This window comes from Dromiciops gliroides, chromosome 2 (assembly GCF_019393635.1).
Source record: "Dromiciops gliroides isolate mDroGli1 chromosome 2, mDroGli1.pri, whole genome shotgun sequence".
In the NCBI taxonomy this organism is placed as follows: Eukaryota; Metazoa; Chordata; class Mammalia; order Microbiotheria; family Microbiotheriidae; genus Dromiciops; species Dromiciops gliroides.
In genome coordinates this window covers 462,965,259-462,993,127 of record NC_057862.1, presented here as the reverse complement: position 1 = coordinate 462,993,127, position 27,869 = coordinate 462,965,259, and the positions used below count along the sequence as shown (strand labels likewise).

The following is a 27,869-nucleotide window of genomic DNA, read 5'->3' as shown; positions in this document are numbered from 1 at the left end:
CTGATTCTTCTTTCACAACATGACTAATGCAGAAATATGTTTTACATGACTGTACATATATAGCCTATATTGGATTACTTGCTGTCTTGGGGATGGGGAAGAGAAGGGAGGGAAGGAGAAAAATTTGGAACTAGAAATCTTATAAAAACAAATGTTGGAGGGCAGCTAGGTGGCACAGTAGATAAAGCACTGACCCTGGATTCAGGAGGGCCTGAGTTCAAATGCGGCCTCAGACACTTGACACTAGCTGTGTGACCCTAGACAAGTCACTTAACCCTCATTGCCCCACCAAAAAAAAAAAAAAAGATGAAAACAATCTCTACATGTAAGTAGAAAATAATAAAATACTTTTATGATTAAAAAATCTCTACATGTAACTGGAAAATAATCAAACATTTTTATGATTTAAAAAATTCTTGTTGATTGATTGTAACCAAAGAAGCGTGGCAAGTGCTCTGTCTGATGAAGGGTGTACTTCCTATTCCTAGCAATATTCCTTTCACTGCTCAATCCTCCACACCTATTACCCAACCATCACATCCAACCCTGGACCATGCCTATCCTGGGGCTAGTGGCTAGCCAAAGCTTGTTTTCAAGGAATTCTAGAGCCCAGGGAAATAGGTACTCAACTGTACCCTTTCCCCTGCCCCCTCCTGCTCCAACTCTATTTCAAGACCCCTCTCCCACCCTGCTGCCTTCCTCCTACTCCTTAAGGTTCTTATGGGATCTAGGGGTCATTGGCTGCCATGCAAGAATACAGAAAAGACTCTGGGGAATGGGCCACCGTTCTCTTGGTACAACCGCACCCAACTATGGACACCAACCAAGGTGGGATCCTGAAGCCTTCATGCATTGCAGGTGAACTCCTTGACCAGTTTTTTTTATTTCTCCCTAGGCAGCAACCTCTCCAGGAGCAGCCTCAGTGTATCTTGGCATCACTGTCTCCCTTCCAGAGTGGCACCCCAGGGTTGCCCCCTCCCAGGGCCTAGTTTTTTTTTAAAGTTATCTCCTAAAGGAAAACTGGAAAACAGTTTGGCAAAAACTAGGTAGAGACAAATATCTCACACTATGTGCTGAAATAAGGTCAAAATTGGTACATGACTTACATATAAGCAAATTAAATGAGCATGGAATAGTTTATCTTTCATATTTATGGATAATGGAAAATTTTATGACCAAACAAGAGCTATAGAATATTATAGGATATAAACTGGATAATTTTGATTATATTAATTTAAAAGGGGGGGGTTACAGCAAGTTTCTCTGATAAAGGTCTAATTTCTCAAATATGTAGAGAACTGAGCCAAATTTATAAGAATACAAAGTATTCCCCCAATTGATAAATGGCCAAAGGATATGAACAGGCAGATGAAGAAATCAAAACTATCTATAGTCATATAAAAACTTCTCTAAATCATTATTGATTAGAGAAATGCAAATTGAAACAACTCTGAGATAGCACCTCATACCTATCAAATTGACTAATATGACATAAAAGGAAAATTCTAAATGTTGGAAGGGATGTGGGAAAATTGGAACATTAATGCACTCTTGGTGTGGAGTTGTGACCTGATACAATCATTCTGGAGAGCAATTTGAAACTATACACCAAAGGCTATAAAACTATGCATATTCTTTGACCCAGCAATAGCACCACTAGGTCTGTATTCCAAAGAGATTTAAAAATTTAAAAATTTTATTTAAAAAAATTTTTTTACAAGGAGATTTTTTTAAAGGGAAAGGGACCTATTTGTATAAAAATGTTTATTTACTCTTTTTGTGGTGGCAAAGAATTGGAAATTGAAGGGACAACCATCGATTGGGGAATGGCGAAACAAGTTGTAGTGTATGAATATAATGGAATACTATTGTGTTATAAGAAATGATGATCACACAAAAAATACAATTAAAAATATATAAGAAATAATGAGCTGGATGATTTTAGAAAAACCTGGAAAGACTTACATGAACTTATGTTGAGTGAAGTGAGTAGAATCAGGCGAACATTGTACACAGTAACAGCAATATTGTATGATGATAAACTGTGAATGACAGCATTCTCAGCAATACAATGATCTAAGCCAATTCCAAAGGACTCATGATGAAAAATGCTATCAGCCTCCAGAGAAAGAACTCATGAAGTCTGCATGTGGATTGAAGAATACTTTTTAAAGACTTTATTTTTCTTAGGTTTTTGTTTGTTTTTCATCTTTGTTTTCTTTCACAACATGACTAATATGGAAATATGTTTTGCATGACTGCAAATGTATAACCAAATGTAAAATTGCTTTTCTTCTCAATGAGGGGGATAGGGAAGGAGGGAGTGAAAGAATTTAGAACACAATTATTTTTAAAGAATGTTAAAATATTTTTACATATAATTGGGAAAAAAATCTCTCCCAGAGGTTTCTCTGACCCCAAACTCAACCTAGACATCAGAATTGCTAGGCCTTGCTCTCCTTCTCCATGAATTTTACAGCCCACTGAAACTAAGACACTCTCCATCCCCCAAAAGTACACTAAGATCTCTCACTTCCATCCGTTTGCTCAGGTTGTTCCTTACAGCCCTTTTCCCTGTTGAATTCCTAACCATTCTTTAAAACCCAACTGATATAATATCCCTTTCAGAGATTCTTGCCTAATTAATAGCAACCTTCTCCCTTGTTCCTCACAAACATTTGTTTCGCATTTTGTCTGACACCTTACAACGCTGCAACATCGTTTATTATAGTTACCAGTGTTTGTGTTTTGTCCCTGTACTAGACTGCAAACTCTATGAGGCCATGTACCATGTCTTTGCTAAACTGAGCACTCTACACACCGGAGCCATTTAATGAATAATTGTTGAAAGACAGATCCCTCCCAGTTCTAACATTTCACATCCTCTCTTCTAGCTCAGACTTTCTATGATTCCACTGTTTGGCGGATAGCTGGGCCCTAACTTTGTGTGCTGCATACTGATCCCTTCAGATTGAATCCTGAATGCTCAGCAGGTTACCATGCAGTTTTGTGTATGGTGTCCTTGTTGGCTCGATTATGAAATGCGATCTTAGTCCCTGCAGTGGGAACAGCAAGCAGCCACTTGCTAAACAGTCAGGTGTCCCGATGAATTAAACCGGCCTATTTACTCATCTGACCAGGGCCCATGAAGAAGTAGGGAATTATTTAAGAAAGTGCATGTAGCTACAGAACAAAAACTCTTGCCAGAAAGGGCAGTCAGGATGAAGGGACAAAGAGTATCAACAGGGCCTTTCAGAGTCTGGGGAGGTTAGAGTTTGTCCCCTACTTTGCCCCAGGTACGTAGTAAGTGTGAAGGAAGACAAATTCTCCTGCAAGCTAGTAGCTGCCCTCCAGGGTTTGCATCATCTCCCTTGCTATCCATCCAAAATAGGCTAGTTCTAATCTCCATGACTCTATCTACTCTGTTCTCTCCACTTCCCCATTAGACTGTGAACTCCTTGAGGGCAGGGACTGTCTTTTGCCCTTCTTCTTATCTCCCAGGATTATTGAAGTACACATGGTAGGTACTTAATAAATGCTTATTGACTGACTGGTACCATACTGTCTGCTTGCCTCCTGCACAAGGCCTGCTCATCCTTTAAAGTCATGCACATTCACACTTCCAAAGTCTCCTCTGACCACACTGTCATTTTACTCAACTTTTTCTGACCTCCCTCTTCCCATTACTCCTCTGACTATAATGTGCAAAAGACAATAGAATTGGGGCAGCTAGGTGGCGCAGTGGATAAAGCACTTGCCCTGGATTCAGGAGGACCTGAGTTCAAATATGGCCTCAGACACTTGACACTTACTAGCTGTGTGACCCTTATTGCCTCAAAAACAAACAAAAAAAGACAATAGAATCATCTGTGTTGGTATCTTATGGTATCCCTGGGTTATCAATTCCATGAGACAAAGACTGTGTCTTCTCTAAATTGTGTATCTTCCCAAGCACCTAACACCGACCTCTGAAGTTGGGACTGTGGACTCAGAGCAGGGAGGAACCTTGGAAGTTATCTTGTCTGGCCCCTTTTGTTCACAGATCTAGACTAATAAAATGATTTGCCCAAAGTCACACAGGGAACAAAACCAGAGATGAGATTTGAACCCAAACCCTCTGACTTGTTAGAGAGTGTTCTTTCCATTATACTTTGTTGCCTCTCTTCCTAGGTGCTTAATAAGTAAATATTGTTATTATATCTTATATTACAACTCTAATTGTTTTGTGGGTATATATTGTCTTCTCAGCTAGAAAGAGAGCTCCCTAATGGTAGGGATTTTGTCATATGCCTCTGTCTTACCCATATAGTTGAGCAGAAGGCTAAGTGCCCAGTCCATACCCAATATCTGATTGAATTTGAGACAGTCACATTCAGGAATTAGGATGAATAAAGTTTTGATTTTTCTTCATCAGTTTGGGCATGTTGGAGACATCAAGTGATAAAAATAAGGCTCCATTTACCTATATAACCATTTACTAAGAAGTGGTGACACTATTCTGTAGGCAATTGTGTCAAATTCCAATAGAAATGATCTTTGTGAGGGCAAATTGACTTGGAAAACCACAAATTAACATTAACTACATTGTATTGTATTTTTATTCATTTTGTTAAACATTTCTCAAATACTAGAGTTTTGTGGCTGAGACTGACTTCTTATCGAAGGGTTTCCCCTCAGGGTTTTTCCCTGAGTCCATGATGGGGAATCAAGCAACCTGATCTTTAAACCTTGCTCTGCTATTGACTGGGTGACTTTGGGCAAGCCTTTTCCTGTCTTTGGACTGCTAGTTTGATCCTCTGTAAAAGATGGAGCTTATACCAAATTATTCTCTCACACCTATCAGAGTGGCTAACACAGCAAAAAGGAAAATATTGGATGTTAGAGGGGATGAGGGAAAGCTGGGATACTAATGTACTGTCAGTGTGGAGTTGTGAACTGATCCAACCAAGCTGGAGGGCAATTTGGAACTATGGCCAAAGGACTATAAAACTGTGCCATATCCTTTGATCCAGCAATAATACTGCCAGGTCTATATCCCAAAGACATCCCCAAAAAAGGAAAGGACCTATCTGTACAAGGGTAGTTATAGCAGCTCTTTTTGTGGTGGCTAAGAATAGGAAATCAAAGGGATGCCCATCAATTGGGAATGGCTGAACAAGGTGTGGTCTATGATTGTAATGGAATATTATTGTGCTATAAGAAATGACAAGCAGGATAATTTCAGAAAAACCTGAAAAGACTTACATGAACTGATGTATAGTTAAGTGAACAGAACCAAGAGAACCTTGTACACATTAACAATGTTGTTCAATGAAGAACTCTGAATAACTTAGCTATTCTCAGCTATACAATAATCCAAGACAATCCTAAAGGGCTAATAATGAAGCAAACTATCAGCCTCCAGAGAAAGAACTGATATGGATTGAATACAGACTGAAGCATGCTATTTTTCACTTTCTTTCATTTTTTTCTTTTATTCAAGTGTTCTTATAAAAAATGACTAATATGGAAATGTTTTACATGATTGGCCATGTATAACCTATATTTGATTGCTTACCATCTCAGGGAGGGAGGGATAGAATTTGAAACTCAAAACTTTAAATAAAAACGTTTTTGAAAATTATTCTCTAACCTCTAACATTCTATGGTTTAAGGCTCAGAATGGAGCTGATAGCCTTAGGACCTAAGAGACAGCAGGAGACAAGTCCAACTCAATGTACTCTGATCCCCTGGGTGAGTTATTTTAGTTTTCCTCCCTAGCAGGATGTTGAGTTCCATCAGAGCCAAAGTCAAAGGGTCCATTGTGAAAGGGATTTCATTAACAAAAGCAAACCCTGCTATTTTCTGTCCCAGCATCAATAAGCCCATATCTTAGAACATGGAGTATCAGAGCAAATGGAGGTCATTTAGTCTCTGCCTTCCTGAGGAGGAAACTGAGGCCCAGACAAGGAAAGCCATTTGCCTGAGGTCCCAGATGATAAAATTCAATCTGAAAAATGAGGAAGCTGAAAGAGGATGGAGCGCTAGCTCATGCCCAAAGGTAGCTCTGTGGCTGGATGTGGGACTGAGCCACCAAACCCTATCCTGGAAGGGCTGGTCCTATTTTTATCAGATTGAAGGTTAAGCCTTTGACTTAGATGGAATCTAACTTGGAATCATAAACTGGTCAGTGTGAAAGGGACCTTCAAGATGATCTAGCTCAACTTCCTAATTTTATGGATGGGAAAACAGAGATCCACACAAGGGAAGATATTTGCCTGAGGCTACATAATGAGCTAAAGCCTAAATCAGGACTAGAATCAAGGTCTCTCATGTGCCAGTCCTGTGGCCATGCTGCATTCATACTTGAGCTAGAGAGACTTGTAATGAACAATTTGTTTCACTTAGGGAAAAAGACCCAAAATATGCCCTGAAATTGATTTTTTTTAAGCAATCAGGGTTTAAGTGACTTGCCCAGGGTCACACAGCTAGTATGCATCTGAAGTCAAATTTGAACTAAAGTCCTCCTGACTCCAGAACCAGTTCTCTATCCACTTAAATTGATTTTTTAAAAGACAAATTCATTGGCTATAAGGGAGTGAGAAGGAACCATATGTCCCTGTGCAGTCACCATTGAGAAACCTAGTTCAAAGTAAGGAGAGATGGAAAATAGGAACAAATGGTTGAGGCTATTTGGAGGAGGGAGTATGCCATACTGTAGCCTCCTAATTTATCCTCCTCTTCTTGGCAATTAGGTACTAAACTCAGCTGTTTCTATATTGCTGAAGGACTGCAACACAGTCAGCACCCTCTAAATTTCAGTGCTTCGGGATAAAGCCCCTGCTGCCCTTCCCTAGGTTTGTGCTTGAGTGTTAAAGAATTTAACTAGAGGAAGCCAACTCTATTTCCATGCATGTTAATACTGTGGCTCACCAAGGTGGTTGGTCACCTATCTAAACCATTAATTGCCACAAAATGTTAGAGCCAGAAGATTTCTTTGTGATTCTCTAGTCCAAAGATTCTTAACCTTTATTGTGTCACAGATCCCTCTGGGGAATCTGGGGAAGCTTAGGGATCCCTCCTCTGAATATGATTGGTTTGTTGTTGTTTTAATTCAAAATGGAAGGAAATGCTAAATTTCAATGATAGGTTAGTGAAAATCAAAAAGTTATTTTTTTTTCCCATCCAAGTTCACAGACCCCTGAAATGTCTCCACATTCCCTGATTAAGAACTCTTGCTCTGGTCCAACCCCCTCATTTTAAAAAGGAGGGAACAAAGGCCAAGGGAGATGAAGCAACGTGCCCAAGGCCACATAAAAAGAACAAGCGCAGCTAGCCCTGTTATAGTAAATAGCAGAGTCAGAACTGGGACAAGCTTCTCCAAATCCAGGCCACTTCCTCCTCCCCAATAGCAACAGACAAGCAATCAATCAATCAATCAAGAAGCATTTATTAAGCACCTACTATCTACTTTCCACTGCACTAAGGATTGGGATACCTACCCAAAGAGAAAAATTATACTGTCCCTGCCCTCCAGGAGCTTACATTCCAGAGACTCTTGGTTCCTTATTAGCAGTTGGATACTGGTAGCCCCAGAGAGTCTAATTCTGTAACACACCAAAGTAAACACTGGCTTTAGGAAAGGCAAAGAGATCTCAGGCATGACAACTGAACAAAGTGCAGCTACCATGAGTCCCAATAGCCTTGGCACTTCTTTCTCCCATTCAAGATGGAAGTAGAGGGAAGCAGCCCTGTGGGCTTCTCCCCCTGTCTGTTCTCCCTTGTGGTGCTGATCATGCCTCATGCATCCTAATCTATGCACCCTGTGCTATTCAGACCTTGAACTCCCACACAGGCCTGCCAAGGCCCCTCCAGCCTGGGCTGCTTCCCTTCCCCCAGCCCACCCCATTGCCATTCTAGCTCCCAAGCTCCCCCTGTGCCAGGGCACACAATTCCCCACCTCCCCTAGCACCTTCTTCTCTTACAGTCTTAGGGTAGCCAGCTTGTGGCCTCCTTTCCCCCACCCCACCTCAGGCCCAGGCCGCAGCAGCCTGGGGCTAAGGCCAAGCTTCTTTTTCTCCTTCACTTGTCTGCTCAGAAGGAGAGAATGAGAGCCCCAAACCTCCCAGCTGCCAAAACACAGACCTGGGAGGGGACCAGACCTAGAAGCGGTCAACATGGGAGTGATTCCACATAACGAGGAAGTATTTGAAGCTGGCTTCAAAGGATTCTTTTTCTAACCATCAGTCTCTAAACGTAATGACAACAATAACAATGTAATGCAGTGGAAAGAGGCAGAAGAGCAGGGTTTAACTCCTGCCTCCGATGCCCACAACTCGTGTGACCGTGGGCATCTTGACTTCTCGGGGCCTCGGTTTCCCCATCTGTAAAATGAGAGCATTGGACTAGATGGTCTCTGAGGTCCTCTGATGTGTCCCTCTACACACTGTTAGTATTTAGCATATTAGTGTCTGGAAAGTGCTCTGTGAAGAAAGATCTCAAGATTGAGAGCTGGGAAGGGATTTCTGAGATCATTTAGTTCAACTCCTCCCTCCCAACTTTCTTTTTTTGGGGGGAGGGGAGGCGGAGGGGGGGGCAGGTCACGTGCTTCGTGTTATAATCTAATTTACTGAGAATTGTCAACTCTCTTATTTTAAAGATGAAGAAACTGAGTGCCAGAGAAAGATACAGGGAGTCAGAAACAGAGCATGGACTGGAATCCCAGGCCTCTCCCTCTCAAACCAGGCTCCTTTCCACTAGACAGTGGCAGAGCGAGTAATAAACGTTTCCCAAACGCCTACTGTATGCTGAACAGTGTGCTAAGCACAGTATCCTCAGCCCCAGAGGGCGAGGGATCTAGAGGTAGAGGGAAGACTGGACAGAGGTAGCTCAGCTCCCATCGGTGGGACACAGAGGGCTGGTCTTGGGCCTCTCTGGGTGGCAGGTTCCACATCCGCTCAATGAGCAAGTCCACTGCACTGTCTCAGAGGTCCTTTCCAGCTCTAAATCCTACGATGCATTCTATGCATTCTATGAACTGGAAAATGGAACCTCAGAGAGGCAGCATACGCTACCCTCAGTCACAGAGCTCGTGTCACAACTGGGCTTCAAACCTGCATCTCTTCTGACACCAAGACCCATCATGTTGTATCCCCCTTGTCCCGGTCCATCCTCACATCCCCAGAACAATTTCGAATGGAATGAAAAGCCACCACCGTGAACATTTCTGTCCTCCATTCCTGTTAAAGGGAGAATCCTGCCTTCCCCCTGTGGTTGGAAGCTTCAGAGCTGGCATGAATAGCAGTTTATCAACAATACTACCAACTGATTTCTATGAATTGGACCATAGGACTATTGATATGAGAGCTGGAAGGGAACTTAGACATTATTTAGTCCAGCCCCTGCATTCAACAGATAAAGACACTGAGTTATGTCATATTCCCAAGGTCACATAAGTCCTAAGTGACAGTGACTGGATTTGTTTTCTTTTGGGGTATTTTTTTTTTTGGCGGGGCAATGGGGGTTAAGTGACTTGCCCAGGGTCACACAGCTAGTAAGTGTCAAGTGTCTGAGGCCGGATCCGAACTCAGGTACTCCTGAATCCAGGAGTATTTTATCCACTGCGCCACCTAGCTGCCCCCCAGTGACTGGATTTGAACCCAGGTCCTCTCCCTTCCCATCTAGTGTTCTCTTCATTGTACTATGGCGCCTCTACAAAGGCTCTTTACAATTTACAAAACGCTTTCCTTACAACACTGAATCAGGCAATACTAATATTACTGTACCCACTTTACAGGGGAGAAAACTGAGAGCCAGGAAGGTGGTATAGATTTCCAAAGGTCTCCTGGCTATGAGTGACATAGCCAGCATTCAGACACAGGCTCAGTCTTCTTTCCACCACATATAACACATTCCTGCCTCTCTAAGAAGGCAACAAGCATTTATTAAGCACCTCCTGTGTGCCAAGCACTGTGCTAGATGTTTTACACTTATTTGATCCTCACAGGGAAGTACTATTATTATCTCCATTTCACAGATGGGGAAACTGAGGGAGACCAAAGTGACTTACATGGGTTACACGGCTAATGTCTTAAGGGCACATTTGAACTCAGGTCCATCACTCTATTCACTGCTCCACCTAGATCTTCCTGACTACCTCTGCTTCAGCCAGATTAGTAATAAAGATTTTCATTTTGAGTTATTTTACTCTCCCTGGGCTTCCTAGAGGGAAGTTAAGAAGCTTCGGAAATGTAGGCTGGTAAAATTGGGTTCCTTATTTGCAAGGATATAATTTACTTGATCTCATTGTCCACTCAAGGCTGATTCCCCAACTTAGATCTTGCAGGACAATTCATTTCCCAGGCTTACAAGCACTTAGCATCATTCCCTATCCCATACTCTGCCCTCTAGCCAAACTGGCCTCGTCCCTTTAAGACAGAGCTAAGGCACTCTTTGTAATGAAAGCAGGGTCTCCTGGTGAGATGGAAACTTGCAATCTCAGCATTCCAGCTCGGCATCCCACTCTCTTTCCATCCCTGCTGACAACATTCCCCAGTTAGGACATAATGTAAGAATTGTTCCCCCTAGGTCAGTCCTAGAGTCTGTGCTCTCCCAGTTCTGTATTCTGTCTCTGGTGAGATTGCTAGGAGGCAGGGTACAGGAAGGTAGGGTTGCCATCTGCCTCAACAGGTTTGGAACATATTCTAAACTTCCCTCAGTGGTCTAGTCAAGGCTTGTCAGCTGAGGGTTTCTCCAAACCTATTTGTTTCCAACTTACACTACTCTCTTGAAGGGTCAATTGCATTCAACATCTACTTTAGCTCAGACAAGTCTTGACTGTCAAGTGACCTTGGGCAAGTCAAATCCCCCTCTGTAAAATTGGAACAACATACATTTTCAACAACCTCATGGGGGTTGTCAGCCAACAGCAGGCATTTATTAAGCACCTACTACTATGTACCAGGCACTGTGCTAAACACTAGAAAGAAGGGGAAACATCCCTGTTCTCAAGGAGCTCACAATCTAGTGCAATAAACTATGTACAAACAAGGTATATACAAGATAAGTTGAAAATAATCTCAGAGGGAAGATACTAGCTTTAAGGGAGATGTGGAAAATCTTATTATAGAAGGTGAGACTTTAGCTGGGACTCAACGGAAACCAGGAGACAGAGATGAGAAGAAGAAAGATAGCGTAGGGGGCAGGTAGGTGCGCAGTGGATAGAGCACCGGCCCTGGATTCAGGAGGACCTGAGTTCAAATCTGGCCTCAGACACTTGACACTTACTAGCTGTGTGACCCTCGGCAAGTCACTTAACCCCAATTGCCTCACCAAAAAAAAAAAAAAAAGAAAAGAAAGAAAGATAGTGTAAATCAGATGGAGTGACTTGTTCAAGTAACATCAAGAAGGCCAGTGTCACTGGATCAGAGTACATGTCAGAAGACTGGAAAGATAGAAAGGGATCAGGAGGGATTTAAAAGCCAAACAGGATTTTATATTTGATCCTGAAAGTAATAGGGAGCCACTGGAGGTTACTTAGGGGGCGAGGATATGTGACATGATCTGATCTACATTTGAGGAAGATCTGAGGACAGCGTTTTGGAACCTGCAGAAGGAAGTAAAAACTTGGGCTATTACTATGATTATTCTTTGAAAGGCAGTGGACAATGTGGAATTCCTGATTTTGCTTAAAAGGCACTCACCAGTTAATGCCCCTGGAGGGGTGTGGGGTTGTAGATTTATAACCATCCTAGGTTTGAATAGAGAGATATTTGTCAAAAATGACCATTCACTCCTAGTAGGATGGATTCAGGTGTCTACAGCCTTGGCACATTGGAGACATTTAGGGGGGGTTCTTAAACTCTGTGTGTGTGTGTGTGTGTGTGTGTGTGTGTGTGTGTGTGTGTGTGTGAGAGAGAGAGAGAGAGAGAGAGACAGAGACAGAGAGAGAGACAGAGAGAGAGAGATAGACCGACCCTCTGGCAATCCGATGAGGCCTATGGACCCTTTCTCAGAATGCTGTCTTTTACATGAGTTAAATAAAATATCTAGGATTACAAAAGGAAACATGTATTGAAATAGAGTTATGAAAATATTTTTTAAAACCAAGTTCATAGATTCCAAGTTAAAAATGTTTGCTCTACACTGAGCCCTTCATTTTGCAGATAAGGAAGCTGAGGCTCAACAAAGTGACTTACCCAATATCACACAAGTGATAACAGAATTAGAGTTTGAACCCGGGTCCTATGATGCCAAACCCAGCAGATTTTTACCAATACCATAGAGCCTCATAAACTACAGAGTGGTTTTATTTGTTCAGGACTTTTGTACCTATTTTCTCCTTCAATCCTTGTACAATAACTTTTTTGTGTGAGGCAATTGGGGTTAAGTGACTTACCCAGGGTCACACAGCTAGTAAGTGTTAAGTGTCTGAGGTTGGATTTGAACTCAGGTCCAGCTCTATCCACTGCGCCACCTAGCTGCCCCTACAATAACTTTTTTTAAGTTAGCAGAGCAGGTATCATTATTCCCATTTTACAGATGAGGAAACTGAGGCTCAGGGGGAGAAAGTGACTTACCCAAAGCCATCCTGAGAGTCACTAGCAGGGTCAGGATTTAAACCTGGTACCTATGACTCCTGGAGTTGTGATTTTCCCCACCCCCCACTACAGCTGCATCCCAAGAAGAGAGCAGTCTGATCATCTCCTGTTCTCAAAACTAGACCACCTTCTTTCCATCTTCTTGATTTCTCTTTGGTTCTGTAGATGTTGCCCATATAGAGCTTTGCTCCTCCTTCCCGCCTGCCAATCAGTCAACAAATATTTATTCAGTGCTTATGTCCCTGGCATTGTGCTAGGTACTGGAGACACAAAGATAAAGTCAAAGTAGTGCCTGCCTTCAAGAAGCTTATATTCTATCCAGGGAAATAACATGTACATATAGAAGAACAGACAGAATGAATACAAATACCAGAGAACTTGAGGAAGGAAAGAAGTGACAGCTAGATGGGAATCAGGAAAGGCTTCCTGTGTCACTTATATAAAAGCCTCACTTGATTGAACCATGCTTTGAAGAAAAGCGAAGGATTCTATGAGGTGGAGGGACAGAAGGAATGCATTCCTGGTATGGGGCACTGCCAGTGCACAGACATGGAGATGGGAGATGTGGTGTTAATTGTGAAGGACAGAAAGATCAGTTTGGCCAGACTGTAGAGCAAGGAAAAGAATTATGGCAGAAAAGTTGGGTTGTGGCCAGATTGTAAAGAGCTTTAGAAACCAAACAGAGGAGGTTATAGGACTCTTCTTTCCCAAGAACAATAGGGAGCTACTGAAGTCTAATGAGCAAGAAACTGACATGATCAAACCTGCACAAGGAAAATCATAAATGGCAACTGCGCAGAGGGTCCAAAACCCACTGCCTTCTTCTTGAAGCTTTTCTGACCATCCCAGACCCCATTTTTCTTCCTCTCCCTTCATTGTACTTGGAGTCTGTGCCTTAGAGTTCAATTGGTTATATCCACTCTGGAATCTTTTGTTTTTCCCAAATATCCATCTTGTCTCACCCCCTGGATTGCAAATACCTTAAAAGAAGCGACTGCTTTTTCTCTATATTGCCTACAACTTAGCCTTGCACAAGACTGCACATACAGTTAGCCTTCAGGAAATACTTGCTTGACTTACTTTTCCTTCTAGACACCCAAAGTGTCATTTGAATAACTATAAGTATCAACCTTTCCAGGTCCCCCAAGCCAGAAGGCATCTGTCTCTCTTTCAAACTCATGGCACTGTACACTCTGTTTACCTATTCATCATGGCCTAATTGCTATTCAATTTTTTTTAAAAGTATGTGTGATAGTAGGTAGAAGGCCCTGGCTATGGGATGGCCTGAGTTCACATCCTACCTCTGACATATACTAGCTGTGTGACCATGAGCAAGTCACTTCAACTTTCACTGCCTGGGATAACTCTCTAAGACTATAGGGTAAAGAGGAGCTATTCAGACATCAATATAATGACAGAGCATTACACACACACACACACACACACACACACACACACACACACACACACACTATCCCTCTTTGCTCCACCTCCCTCCCCCAAGTAAAAATAATGCTTATGAGTTCCTCAAAGGCAGGAAATACAGCAAATCTTGTATCCCCCATAGTACCTAGCCCAGTACTTGCATGTAAAAATCTTGGTGCAGTTTTAGGCTTTAAGAAAACTGTACCAAGACTTCTAAAATACTCCAGATTTGTTGTTATTGTTCAGTTGTGTCTGACTTTCTGTGATCCCATTTAGGGTTTTCTTGGCAAAAATAGTGAAGTCGTTTGCCATTTCCTTCTCAGCTCATTTTACAGTTGAGGAAAATGAGGCAAACAGTAAATGTCTGAGGCCAGAATTGAATTCTTCCTGTCTCCAAGCCTAACACTCTATCCATAGTACCACCTAGCTGCCTGAATGCTATGTATAGTAGATTCTTTGTTTTGGGGGGGTTTTCTTTGTGTGTGTGTGTGTGTGTGTGTGTGTGTGTGTGTGTGTGTGGCAATTGGGGTTAAGTGACTTGCCCAGGGTCACACAGGTAGTAATTGTTAAGTGTTGAACTCAGGTCCTTCTGAATCCAGGGCTGGTGCTCTATCCACTGCGCCACCTAGCTGCCCCTGTATAGTAGATTCTTAATGGATATTTTTGGAATTAATTTGAATAATATTAAGGTATAGTCTCCAACCTCAGGTGATTCTATCCTATCAGATAGAGTCAATTTGTTCCTTAAATTCTGCATGCACTGAAGATAAGATTCCTCTCCAGGACTCTTTTCTAGCCTTAAAAAATGGGTATTTTAAAATAATACTTCCTTCCTTCATAAGTTTGGAATGAAAAGTACTACTTTGATGGGATTGGGTTGAAACAGTGTAGGGGAAGGAAAAGGAAGTGAAAGAGTAAGGAGAAGAAATGAGAAGAAAAGAGAGGAAAAGAAGAATGGAGAAGAGAGGAAGGGTGGAGGAGAGGAGAAAGTGGAGAAGTACAGGGGAGGAGAGGAGGAGTGGAAAAGAAGACAAAAGTGAGTAGGAAGGAAGAGAGGGAAGAGAGGAGGAGAAAGGGGAGAGAGTAGAAGGTAGAGGGGAGAGAAGAGAAGAAAGGGAAAAAGGGAGAGAAGAGTACAGAAGAGGAAAGAAGGAATATAGGAGAGGACAAAAGATAAGAGGAAGAGTAGAGGAAAGTACAGTAGCATGGGAGTACTGGAGAGGAGGGGAAAGGAAAGAGAATAAATGAGAAGAGAAGAGGGGTGAATGAGAGAAGGAACAGAGAGGGAAAGAGAAGAAAAGGAGAAGAGATAGGGAGAGGAGAGGAAGAGAGAGAGAAGTGGAGGAAAGAGGAAGAGAAAAGGAAGAGAGGAGTGGGGAAGAGAATAGAGATGATGAAGGGAGAAGGTAAGAGAGGAATTGAGAAGAGGAGAGGTAGAGGAGTAGCAGAAAGAAGAAGAGAGGAGAAGAAAGGGAGAGAAGTGAAAGAAAAGAAGGAGAGAGGAGAAAGAAGAGGAGTGGAAGAGAGTAAGAGAGGAGCAGAGAAGGGGACAGAGGGAAAAAGGAAGAGAGGAGTTGAGAGGATGGGGTAGAGGACTGGAGGAAAGAAGAAAAGAAGAGAGGAGAAGAATGGGAGAAAAGTGAGAGGAGAGAAAAGAATGGGAGAGAACAGAGAAGAAGAGGAAGGAGAGAGAAGTGAGGAGAAAAAGAAGAGGAGAAAAGAAGAATGGCTGAGGAGAGATAAAAGAGAAGAGGAGAGGATAAGGGAAAAGAGGAAAGGGAGGAGGTGAGAGGGAAGGGAATAATAAGAAAAAAGATGAACACCTTCTTTAAAAAAAATCCATCCACGTATTGGTTATCTGTACTCCAAATTACAGAGACCTTTATATCAGTCCCTTCTGAATATTTTCCCTACTTTTTTCAATTGCATTGTTCATTCATTAGTGAAGAAAATAAAAAGCTCTGGAACTCAAAACAGTTGTCTTTCTTCCCCATAAGGAACTGAAGCAAGAAATGTGAATGGACACTGCTTATTGGCTTAAGTGGCGTTTATGACTTCTCATCTGGTAAATATTAGATCACTTTGTTTAGTTCTTCCCATTTTATAAAGTGCTTCCCTCACAAGTTTTGTAAGGTAAGCTGTTAGATTCCTTGGAGGGAAGGTGGCAGCAGGGATCCAGACCTATAATTTTCATTGGTGCCAGAGGGCTCCTGGGTGTAGAACTCCCTCCACCAATACAGAGTAACAACTCCTGCAATTTATAGTCTTAGTTGCCTGGGACATGGACAGACAAAATTACTTGTTTAGGCACAATTGAACAAAAAGTGTCAGGTATGGGTCTTTGACATGGTCTTCCTGACTCTGAGCTCTTTGACTGTGTAAGTATTATGATGTCCCTTTTACAAATGAGGAAACTGGGGCTCAGAGAAGTCGAACGATTTGTTCACAGCCAGTGAGTATGAGACAAGCCCCTAATAAAACTCTTCTGTCTTACAAGGTCTATCCATTTTTGTTTCCTTATGTATCATTCCAAGCCCCCAAAAGAGTCAAAAGGGAATTTCTTCTGCCTGAGGCCCTCCTGAATCCACCTGAGACTCTTCCCAAGTGATCAAGAGTCCCCTTCCCAACCCTAAAGAGGAATCTTTAAGCCATACCTCTGGGAGTCAGTGTATCCCTTTTGGGGTCCAGATAAATTAGTTGCAGGGAAGTTAGGGGGGCCAAGAAGATGGAAGTGGGAGTCAGAAGATAGGGATGATGTGGTTTCTGACTTAGAAATCCTGACTTAGACATTCGAAGATGTCTAAATACAGGGTCTGCTGAGCTGACAATGGACTCAAAAGTGGAGAGAGGGAAGTTGGAAAGGAGACAGAATTGGGGGTTAGTCCAGATGTGGGAAGGTAGGTATTCCATCCCCAGGAAAGTGTAGGTGGGTGAACCCTGGGCACTGGAGAGAGGTACTGGTGGGAGAGAGTGGGGGGAACCCCTGAAAACTAGTGTGATCAAAGGGTGAGGGAAACTGAAGGTGAAGTGACCTATCAAGTTGAGGCAATAACACCATATAGCATTGAGGTGGAAATAAGAGTAGGGAGAGTATTTCCCTGCAGCAGGTAGGAACTGGGTTGGCAGAGCAAAAACCTTTAAAGATCGTTTAGTCCAACAGCCTCGTTTCATAACTGGGGAAACTGAGGCCCAGGGGGAGGAATTGAATATCCAAGGTCCCCCTGCAAATTAGAAGCAGAACTGGGACTAGAACCCAGGTGTCCTGCCTCCCAATCAATCCAATGCTCTTTCCATCATACAAAATCTGTCCCGAAGAGCCTTTCACAGCAGACAACTTCTACAACCCCAAACCCTCACCTCCCGCCAAGTTCCGGATTCCCCCAGAACTCCATAAAGTAAATCCAGCCCCAGAGGGCTCGTTGGGTGCGGGAGATGACATAGCCTGATATAAGAACCCTGGAGAGGGATGTCAAGCGGCCAGAACTAGACAGACAGAAAGAGACAGAGAGAGACGCACAGACCCAGAGAGCATTGGGAAGTTGTCAAAGAGAAAAGGAAGGAGGTAATGCGTTCTCCTGCCGAGGCTGGTTGCTTCTTGGATTCGCGATCGGGGAGGGCAGGAACCGGGAAGGGGGAGGACTTGGAGAGGGCACCCAGAGCAGGGGAGGAGGGAGGACGAGAGGGAACATGGGGAGCAGAAGGGCGGCTTGCTCACGGGGCCAAGGGCTGCGCTGCCCACGGGGAAGGAGGCACGCGAGTGCCACCTGTGTGGGTGACAGACAAGACGCACGCAGGCTCTGGCGTTCCGAGCTGGAGCTGGGCTCAGGGACCGGCGTTACCTGGGGCGGGAGGCTGAAGGGGATGGGCAGCAGCACCAGCGGAGTGGCCAGCAGCACCAGCAGACGCCGGACGCACCACAACTTCGTGGCCAGCGCTCCGAGCGCCGCCATAGCCCGGCAGGACCCGGACAGGGTGCCCGACTGAACGCAGGCCAGCAGCGGGAGTGGGGCTGCTGCCGGGGCTGCGGCTTTATGGCCTGGGGGAGGGTCCGCGGAGGGGAGGGGTCTGTACCGGGGCGGCCCTGGCCGTGGGCTAAGTCGAACCTCCCCGCCCCCTCCTTCCCTCCGCCCACCCCGAGGGCAGCAGGGCCCCGGCAGAGGGAGGAAGTGGGAAGGGGGGGGGAGAGGGCGAGCTTCTCCTCTGCCCCAGTAGGATCCCCAAGGATCCCTTCTGGCCGAAGGACTGCGGTGACCAGGTGTGCTGGCGCCAAATGGACCCGGACCTAGAGTTCAGAAATCTGGGTTCGAGCACCAGCTCTGACTGCTTAGTCTTGCACTGTGAACATGCCACTTTTCTCTGAGTCTCAAATTTTTTTAGGAACTAATACCTTCTTCACTAGGTGGTTGTTGAGTATCAAATGAATTGGTGTGGGTCAGAATGCTTTGAAACTTTAACAAGGACACCGTGATAGGGGATGTCGCTGTTACTGGACTGCAACCTCTCCAAACCTTCCCTATGGGAAGTTCTATAGGCTTTAAAAATGAATGAATGAATGAATGAATGAATGAATGAATGAATGAATGAATTAATTAATTAATTAATTAATTAAAAAAAATACCCCAGAGTTTATCTTAGGTCCTCTAGCTCTTCCAGGAAAGTGCACCATCATGCCCTTCTAGAACCCAGAGTCATCTATCTCCTCGCTGAGAAGAGGCATCAGAAGGCGACTACAATATATCTTATGGAACGTTACTGTTCCAAAAGGGAGTTACCTATTGGGAGTTATGTAAGTCACAGTCTTTGGGACCCTGTGGTTGGATCTTCCCGTGGCTTTCAGGGAAAACGCCTTCACAGAGTTTCAGGCTTCCCGCAAGAAAAAGAGAAGAGGAAAATTCCTATCTCCTGTCTTTCATGGTTGGGGGTGAGGGAACGTATTGGTAAGGTCATCTGTTTAGCTTTATATACCAAGCAACCTGGCCCCAACCTACCTTCCAGACTTCTCAGACATAATTCCTCCCCCCAAACTCTGCCATCCAGTCAAATTGGCCTTCTCTTTGTGCCTCACCCACAGCCCTCCCTCTCCTAACTCCACCTCTTTACCCAGCTATCTTCACTTGTCTGGAATACAGTCCCTTCTTATTTCGACCTTATCCAGTGCCTCTTTCCTTTTAATAGCTCAGGTAGCATCTTCTAAATGCAGCCTTTTCTGATCCCCCCAACTGCTAGTGACCCACCTCCCAAACTACATTGTATTTAACTACTTTGTGTATATATGTATTTGTATTTACTGACTTTATATTACGCTTTATGTATTTATTGTTGCTGTGTAAATTTACTGCTGTATGTGCAATAATGTATTGTTTTCTGTGCCCTTTTTTTGTATAAACATTTTTATTTATAGTTTTGAGTTCCAAATTTTATCCCCTCTTCCCTCCCTGCTCCCCCCTCCCTGAGGCAGTAAGCAATCAGATGCGGCTTATACATGTGCAATTATGTAAAACATTACCATAGTAGTCATTTTGTATAAGAAAACTTGAATAAAAATGAAAGAAAGTGAAAAATAGCATGCTTCAGTCTGTGTTCAGTCAATATCAGTTCTTTCTTTGGAGGTGGACAGTATGCTTCATCATTAGTCCTTTGGGATTGTCTTGGATCATTGTATTGCTGAGAATAGTTGTCATTCACAATTCTTCATCAAACGATATTGCTCTTGGTTCTGCTCACTTCACTATACATCAGTTCATATAATTCTTTCCAGGTCTTCCCCTTTCGAATTAAGTTCATTTGTGAATAAGTATAGTTTAATTCTTAGAATTTGTACTCCTAATGCCTAACACAGTATCTAGAATATAATAAGCACTTAAATAATTGATTGATCCAAGATAATTCCAAAGGACTCATGATGGAAAATGCTCTCCACATCCAGAAAAAAAGAACTGTGGAATCTAGATGCAGATTGAACCATACTATTTCTACTTTTTTTGTTTTTCTTTTTTTGAGGTTTTTCCCTTTTGTTCTGATTCTTCTTTCACAACATGACTAATACATAAATATGTGTTATGTGATGGTACATATAAAACCTATATCAGATTGCTTTCTGTCTTGGAGAGGGGAAGGAGGGAGGGAGAAAAATTTGGAACTAGAAATCTTATAAAATAAATGTTGAAAACTATTTCTAGGGGGCAGCTAGGTGGCGCAGTGGATAAAGCACCGGCCCTGGATTGAGGAGTACCTGAGTTCAAATCTGGCCTCAGACACTTGACACTTACTAGCTGTATGACCTTGGGCAAGTCACTTAGCCCCCATTGGCCCACAAAAAAAGAAAAGAAAGAAAAGAAAACTTTCTACATGTAACTGGAAATTAATAAAATACTTTTATGATTAAAATAATAATAATTGATTGATCAGGTGAGAAATTCCAGGATCCTAGGAGGCATTCAAGTGCAATGGAAAGACTATTGAATTTGTTTTTGTTTTTTGTTGTTGTTTTTCAGGGCAATGAGGGTTAAGTGACTTACCCAGGGTCACACAGTTAGTGTCAAGTGTCTGAGGTCACATTTGAACTCAGGTCCTCCTGAATCCAGGGCTAGTGCTTTATCCACTGCACCACCTAGCTGCCTCAACACTACTGAATTTGGAGTCAGAGGGATGGGTTTGAATCCCAGTTCTGCCATTTGCTACATGAATGACCTTGGGAAAGCCACAATTTCTCTGGGCCTCAGTTTCCTCAGCTGTAAAACAAAGGGGATGGACTAGATGATCTCTAAAGTATTTTATACCTTTAAGTTTATAACTGTTGGGGAAAGAGGATCTGGGAGGACCTTAGAGGAAAGGGAGATGATGAATCTCATCTGAGAGGAATGATCCGAGAGCTGCCGGCTCTGTACAGGAGCCAGAAATGTATGTGGAAGACATATCCCACCCACCCACCCCCAAGAACTATTGCAGGAATAATAATGTTAATCACAATTCTTTGCATTTATATAACACTTAATAGCTTTCAGATCCCTTGTAGTCAGCTACATTGTTTTATCTTCACAACCTTCTGAAGTTGTCAGAAGAGATGTGTCTCTCCATTTTACAGATGAGAGATAGAGGATTAATAGAAGCTCCAGATGGATTAATTGACCTGTTCCACATCACCCAGCAAGTTAGTGGCAGAAACAAAAAGTGGAACCCAGGTGCTTGGACTCCAAGCCCAGGGCTCTTTCCAGCTTTCCCTTCCTATGTGAGGTATATGTGAGAAATCCTCAAATCCAATGGGAATCTTCAGGGGTGATGGGAGATTCTCAAGGTCCTAGGAGACTTCATCCAGCACTATTCCACTTTAAGCCATGACAGAAGGATGTATGAAGAGCTGCCCTGGGAAAGAGATTTCAGCTCCAATCATCACCATAGCAATTATAATCCTAACAACTAGCCTGAACTGGTCTTTCTGCTTCCAGTCCCAACTTCCCTCTTCCAGCCTATCCTGTACACTGATGCCAGCTTAATCTTCCTAACTCACTACTTTGATCATATCTCAGCTCTGGTCAGACACCTTCAATGATTCCTTCTGAGACTGGACCTGTCAGAGAAGCTGTAAAGGGGAATCCATTTGCACTGGCTACCAGTGAGGTCCTCCTAACTCTAAGGTCCTGGACTTAAAGAACTCCACCATCTGAACCCAAATACCTTATTTCATACCACTCCCTACCATGTGCCTCATGCTTAAGCCCAATGGGGATCCTAACTGACCCTCCAATGCCTCCTTTGTTACCCCCTAGATTTTCTCCAACTGTTTCCTGAGTCCTCTTCCTACTCCAGCCAGAGCTCAAGTCTCTCCTGCTTCAGGGAGCCCACCCTGACCACCCCAGCTCACAGTGATATCTCCTTCCTCTTTGATCTCATTACTGCACTTGCTGCTGTCTGTGCTTGTCATTGGACACTTGGCAAATTGACAGATTTTTGTTGTCATCTTTTCACGTGTTAGTCTTATCTCCCCAGCTAAATTATAAACTCCATGAAGGTAGGGATTGAAGTTTATTCATTTCTGAAACAACCATGAGACTTCATGTGAAGTAGACAATCTGATCCAATAAGCATCCACCAAGAGCCTCCTGTGTGCCAGGCACTGTGCTAGGCACAGGAGATACAAAAACAATGTTTGAAACAATCCCTGTTCTCAAGGTGCTTACCTGCTAATGGGAGAGAGAAGTGCATATATAAGTATATACTACAGAGATGGGGGGGGAGGGAGGAGGGAAGAGAGGGGGAGAGAGAGAGAGAGAGAGGAAGGGAGGGGAGAGAGAGAGAGAGAGAGAGAGAGAGAGAGAGAGAGAGAGAGAGAGAGAGAGAGGAAGGGAGGGAGGGAGGGAGGGGAGAGAGAGAAGGAGGGAGGGGGGAAGAAGGGGGATAGAGAGAGAGTAACAGAGAGAAATAGAGAGAGAGGAAATGAATACAGAGTAATTAAATACAAGGCAATTTGGGAGGGATGGCACTAGCAGTTGGGGCAGGAGAAATATAAGCTATGATACCCCCTTTTCCAAGATGGATATGGGAATCAAAAGACATGGAATGTCAGAGCTGAAAAGGATGTTAGAACATGAAAGTTAGAATGGCACATCTGGAAAAACCCCTAGGGGTCAACAGATCCAACCTCCTCATTTTACAGAAGAGAGAATGGAGGCCCAGAGCAGATGGATAACTTGCTCAAAGTCACACAGGGAATTAGCCGCAGCTCTGGGACTAGCTCCCAGTGTCTCAAGCCCCTGCTTCTCTTCCCTCCAGAGCAAAGTGCCATCCTGGCAATGTCCCCTTCAGCCTACCAGGTTGGGTACATGCCCCATGGTTCTCTGAGACCATCTAGCTATTGCTCCTATCCATCCTCTGTTTCTCCCTTGCCCACCTGCTCTGAAACTGTGCTGCCTAGCCCACCCACCATGTCTCTGAAAGACTAAGGAATGAGAATAGATAACCAATTACAGTAAAAGTTGTTGTCATCAAAGGCTGCAAGAGGTGGAGCCCAGGGATCAGGCAAACAAACAGAAAAATACCAAAAACTAACCCTGCCAGGGATCAAGGCATAAAAGGAGAGGCAGCTGTTTGGGGGGTGATGAAACTACTGCTTACAGAGTAGTGTTCTCTTCCCAGTCCCTTGGGGGTCCTTGGAGAAGTAAATGATTATGATATGGACCAGCTGGAGAATCACATGCCATTGTCTGAACTGCTGTCTTATGTCAATGAAAAATCACTGAAATTGAACTGAGAAGATATTCATTTGAATCGTGGTTTACCACTTCAGGACCATATAGAAATGGGCAAGTCCCTTAACGTTTCAGAGCTGAGACTCAATAAAATGGGCATGAGAGGCAGCCACAGTGATCAGTTGTATCCAACTCTTTGTGACCCATTTGGGGTTTTCTTGACAGAGATACTGCCGTGTTTTGCCTTTTCCTTCTCCAGCTCATTTTACAGATGAGGAAACTGAGGCAAACAGGGTGAAGTGACTTGCCCAGGGTCACACAGATAGGAAGTATCTGAGGTCAGATTTGAACTTAAGGAGATGAGTTGTACAATTCCTGTCTTCAATACCTACTGGCTATGGAGCTATGGGAAAGTTACTAACCCTCTCAGTGTCCCAAGCAACCCTCTGTAACTTTAAATTGCAGTTCACTTGTGAATTTGCATTAGCAAAGAGAACTTCCTTAATTAAGAGCTCCTGATACCAATGAAAATGGGGATAGTAATAAACTAAATACCGAACAAGCCTGCTGAGAGGAAAGTATAAAAAACTTTATAACACTATCAAAAAGTGTGTTAATTTTAATGTGAATTTTTAACGTGAATATACAAAGGATTTATGATTTTATCATCATGAATTTTTTGTCTGGGAACTGGCTCTAGCAATGTAGATTCATAATCTATATATTACTTGGTAGAGTGTCATTATTATTATCATTACGATTAATGATTAATAGGTAACATATACAACACTTTAAGCTTTGCAAAGAGCTTTACATATTTTGTCTCAAAACAATGCTATAAGATCTTACTGACTCCAATCCTAGCAATCTATCCACTCACTATACCAAGCTGTCCCCAAATATCCTTACCTATTTAAACAGATGTATGATCTTGTTCATTCAAGATTTCCCTCCAATGATATGGATCTGCAGATCTTAACCTATCCCTTCCTACCCGTTCTCTGTAACTCTTGTCCATGTTTTTTCTCAAGATGGTTCCACAGGAGGGCCACACAACATGCCGGAGGCCTTACTTAATTTTTCTCAACTTCAGAAGGTTACCAGCAGAGCATTCTGACCACTCACCTGTCATCACTCACTCATGCCATGTGTCCAATCCATCTTGTCTTTCATTCACAACATTTATTGTTAGGCATTATTAATAAATATGTTTTTAATTATAGAGTGTTTGTTAATCATTTATAACAATATTAAGATAGAATCTTTGCTTAGGAATGGCAGGCTTGAGAGGGTTATAGACCTAGGGCCTTGGCCTTGCTGTCTCCTGTATGAGCCATTATCTACCTTTGGAGTCTACCTGTCACCCAACTCTCACCTGTGACTCTAAGAAACTCTGGTAGGCACAGGGGCCATGCCGCCTAAAACCATCTGGGCAGATGGGCTAAACCAGGTTGCTGGTAACCAACTCGCCTCAAACCTGTCAGTGAATTAGGGGGATGTTTACCCCAAGCATGTGAAGACTTCCCCCAGCACAATGGGCAGATGAGAACAATTTGTTTCAACAGCCATGAAGGTGGCTGAAGTAGGCCCTATGGAGCACTTAGAGGTTGGTCAGGCATCAAAGACACCAAAATCATCCACTGTACCCCAGGTCATGAGCAGTTGTCCTGACTGTTGTCTTGCCACTGGACTTCAATGACTCTAGAAGAGACAGTGAGGCTGATGACTTGGTACAACTCAGCTTGAGTCAAGTCATCATCGCATGATATTACTGGTCCTCTTTGAAAATGAAAGATGAACAACAGCAACAACTGTGTCAGGCACTATGCTAAGCTGGAGGGATACAAAAAAAGAGGCAAAAGACAGTCTTTGTTTTCAAGGAGCTCATAATCTGATGGGATGGGGAAATATTTGCTTTGCTAACATTAAAGAGCTATATAAATGCTAGCTAGTGTTGTTATCATCATGATCCAAGGGAGAGGAGATGAATACTAGGGTAGTGGCCCTGTGGAAAGAAGAGATGTTGCAATAAGATTTGGTGACTAACTGAATTTGGGATAAGGGTGGGGATGGCGAAGGAGCCTGAGGAATTCAGTATGACTTGGAAGCTTCAGGTACAAGAGATTAGAAGGATGTTGTTCAGTGAAATATGGAGGACTGATGATTTGTCTAAGGTCACATTACTAGAAGTGGCCATAACAGAAGCTCTCCTCTCTTTCACCCTTGAAGGTTTACACAGCATTTTTCTCATAGAAACCCTGTGATGTGGGTGGTATACATGTCATTAACAACCCCATTTTGCAAACGGGGAAAGTGAAGTCAAAGAGTTCAGTCTCTCAGTCAATAAACATTTGTGTGCAGAGTACTGGGGACAAAGCAAAGTTTTGATAAGACTCAATGAAGTGGCTACACTCTGGGTCACAGGGCTAGTGACTGACAGAGCCAACATCTGAACACTTGTTCTCTTAGCCTGAGATGCATCTAATCCGCAGGCTGGCTCCCCCACTCCCCCTGTTCATCCTGTGCTGCAGGCTCACCCTGTCATCAGCTGCCTTCATTCTGATCTTAGTTGATGATTTTTGAGCTCCAAGAGCAACATTGACTTTTCAGAAACCACAGTAGGGGAGACCCAGGCCCTAGGCCCCAGGCCCAGGCAGGGGTCCACCCAGTCCTTTTATCTTCTCTCCCAGAGGGTCCCCTGGGTCACCCAGCCTTCCTCCAGGCCCTGCAGCTGTGTGGGGGCCAAGCCTCAGGCAGCGCTGCCTGAAGCTAGGACTCTGGGTCCTCATAGGCCCCCCCTGCTGTGACACTGGCTTCTCTGTCACCTTGACGTGATGGAGAAGGTTCAAAAATAATAGGCCTCTTTTGGCCTGTTCCTGAGTCAATGGGGCCTCTGGCTGTGTTTTGTCCCAAGGCTTTGGGCCAGCATTTGCTCTCTCTCCCCCTGCTCTTAGGGCTGAGGCTGTCCTTAGGGTTGTTTGATTTTGCTCTTTTGTTAGAGTCAGATTTGTGGCATAAGCTGGGGAGGGGAGTTTCATAAGAATCCTAGATCAATCAACAATCAGACAACATCAACAAGAATTTTAGTTTGGGTTTTTTTTTTTCAGTCATGCCCAACCCTTCATGACCCCTTTAGAGGTTTTCTTGGCAAAGATACTAGAGTGGTTTACCATTTCCTTCTCCAGCTCATTTTACAGATGAAGAAACTGAGGCAAACAGACTGGGGGCTTCTTGAGAGCAGGGACAATCTCTTGCCTTTCTTTGAGTCCCCACAGCTTGTCACACTGCCTGGCACATAGCGGGTGTGTATTGACTGTTATCTGACTGATGGAGTTTGTGCTGTCCTCACAGTTGAGAGCTCATCCTATCTAGCTTAGCCTCAGCCTACTCACCATGTTTCACTGCCATCTTCCCACTGTCAGTGTCCTACCTGTAACTCTACAACCCTCTTACTCTGGAAATTGCAACCAAATCAACACTACCTTTGCTTCTGAAGAGGTTGCACTAGTCTCTTCTTTGGCTTGTGATTCTAGCCCTGAGCTTATGGATGGCTCAGGCTGGCCATCAGAGTCTTCCTTAGAAACCTTTATAAATGGAGTGTTAGGGGGCGGCTAGGTGGTGCAGTGGATAAAGCACCAGCCCTGGATTCAGGAGGACCTGAGTTCAAATCCGGCTTCAGACACTTGACACTTATTAGCTGTGTGACCCTGGGCAAGTCACTTAGCCCCCATTGCCCTGTAATAATAATAATAATAATAATAATAATAATAATAATAATAATAATAATAATAATGGAGTGTTAGTCTGTAAAGGAGGCCCCTCTTGGTTTAGCCTTCCCCCATTGCCTGCATACAGGTCCTCCTAGATCATGGATCCAGTTGATTGAGTCTCCTGAGCCTTTGCCAGGTAGTAATACCTTATTTCATACTCACCTGAATCATTTTCTTGTGAGATATTATCTAGTTCTCTCTGTCTCCCTGCAACCAGAAATCAGGCTCTTCTCAAAGTCTGCTTAACTGTCTATCACTGCTTTCTACCTGCTCATTAGGAAGACTAATGCCCCAGTAGGCAATAGATAATTATAATGCATTGTCTTTATAGGGCCCTGACTATTCTCTGGGGCTACTTTATAAACAGGTAAATGGCCTCACCTCTCAACTACTTGGGATGGAGTGGCTTTTCACCAGTCTGCTAGTTTGTGTGTTCACTACACTCCATGGTTTCTTATAGCAATGATGTAGGCACCATTGCAGGCTTCCATCAGAATTCTCTTTTCTGAGCAGAGCCTATAGCTATTTGTTCGGCCTCTTTTAGTCTATGTCTCAGCAAAGAGACATATCAATCATGAGTCTCTACTTTATTAACATCTTCTGGGGGCAGCTAGATGGCTCAGTGGATAGAGCACCAGCCCTGGATTCAGGAATACCTGAGTTCGATTCTGGCCTCAGACATTTAACACTTACTAGCTGTGTGACTCTGGGCAAGTCACTTAACCCCAATTGCCTCACAAACAAAACAAAACAAAAAAACATCTTCTGAAACTCCAAAGTGTAAGTCAATAAGTGTGACTCAGCCCCAAATCAAGGGGTGTGAAGTAAAGCCTGTGATCTCATTCCTGGGAGCATAGAAATGCCACAGGTTGACTCCGCTGAGATTTTGGTTCAGGCCTGATGATTCCTAG

The 27,869-nt window shown here is 43.4% G+C and overlaps 1 protein-coding gene across 2 annotated transcripts in view; it reads right to left on the bottom strand.

Moving 5' to 3' along the window:
- SLC13A3 (solute carrier family 13 member 3) overlaps positions 1 to 17,998 on the bottom strand; it is an 82,413-nt gene extending 64,415 nt beyond the window's left edge. For both annotated transcript variants that reach the window (XM_043983527.1, XM_043983528.1), the window contains exon 1: positions 17,843 to 17,998. In XM_043983527.1, coding sequence (XP_043839462.1) covers positions 17,843 to 17,953 — 111 coding nt within the window. In that variant the 5' untranslated portion in view covers positions 17,954 to 17,998. The remainder of the gene's footprint in view (positions 1 to 17,842) is intronic.
- Between the last annotated feature and the right edge of the window lie 9,871 nt (positions 17,999 to 27,869).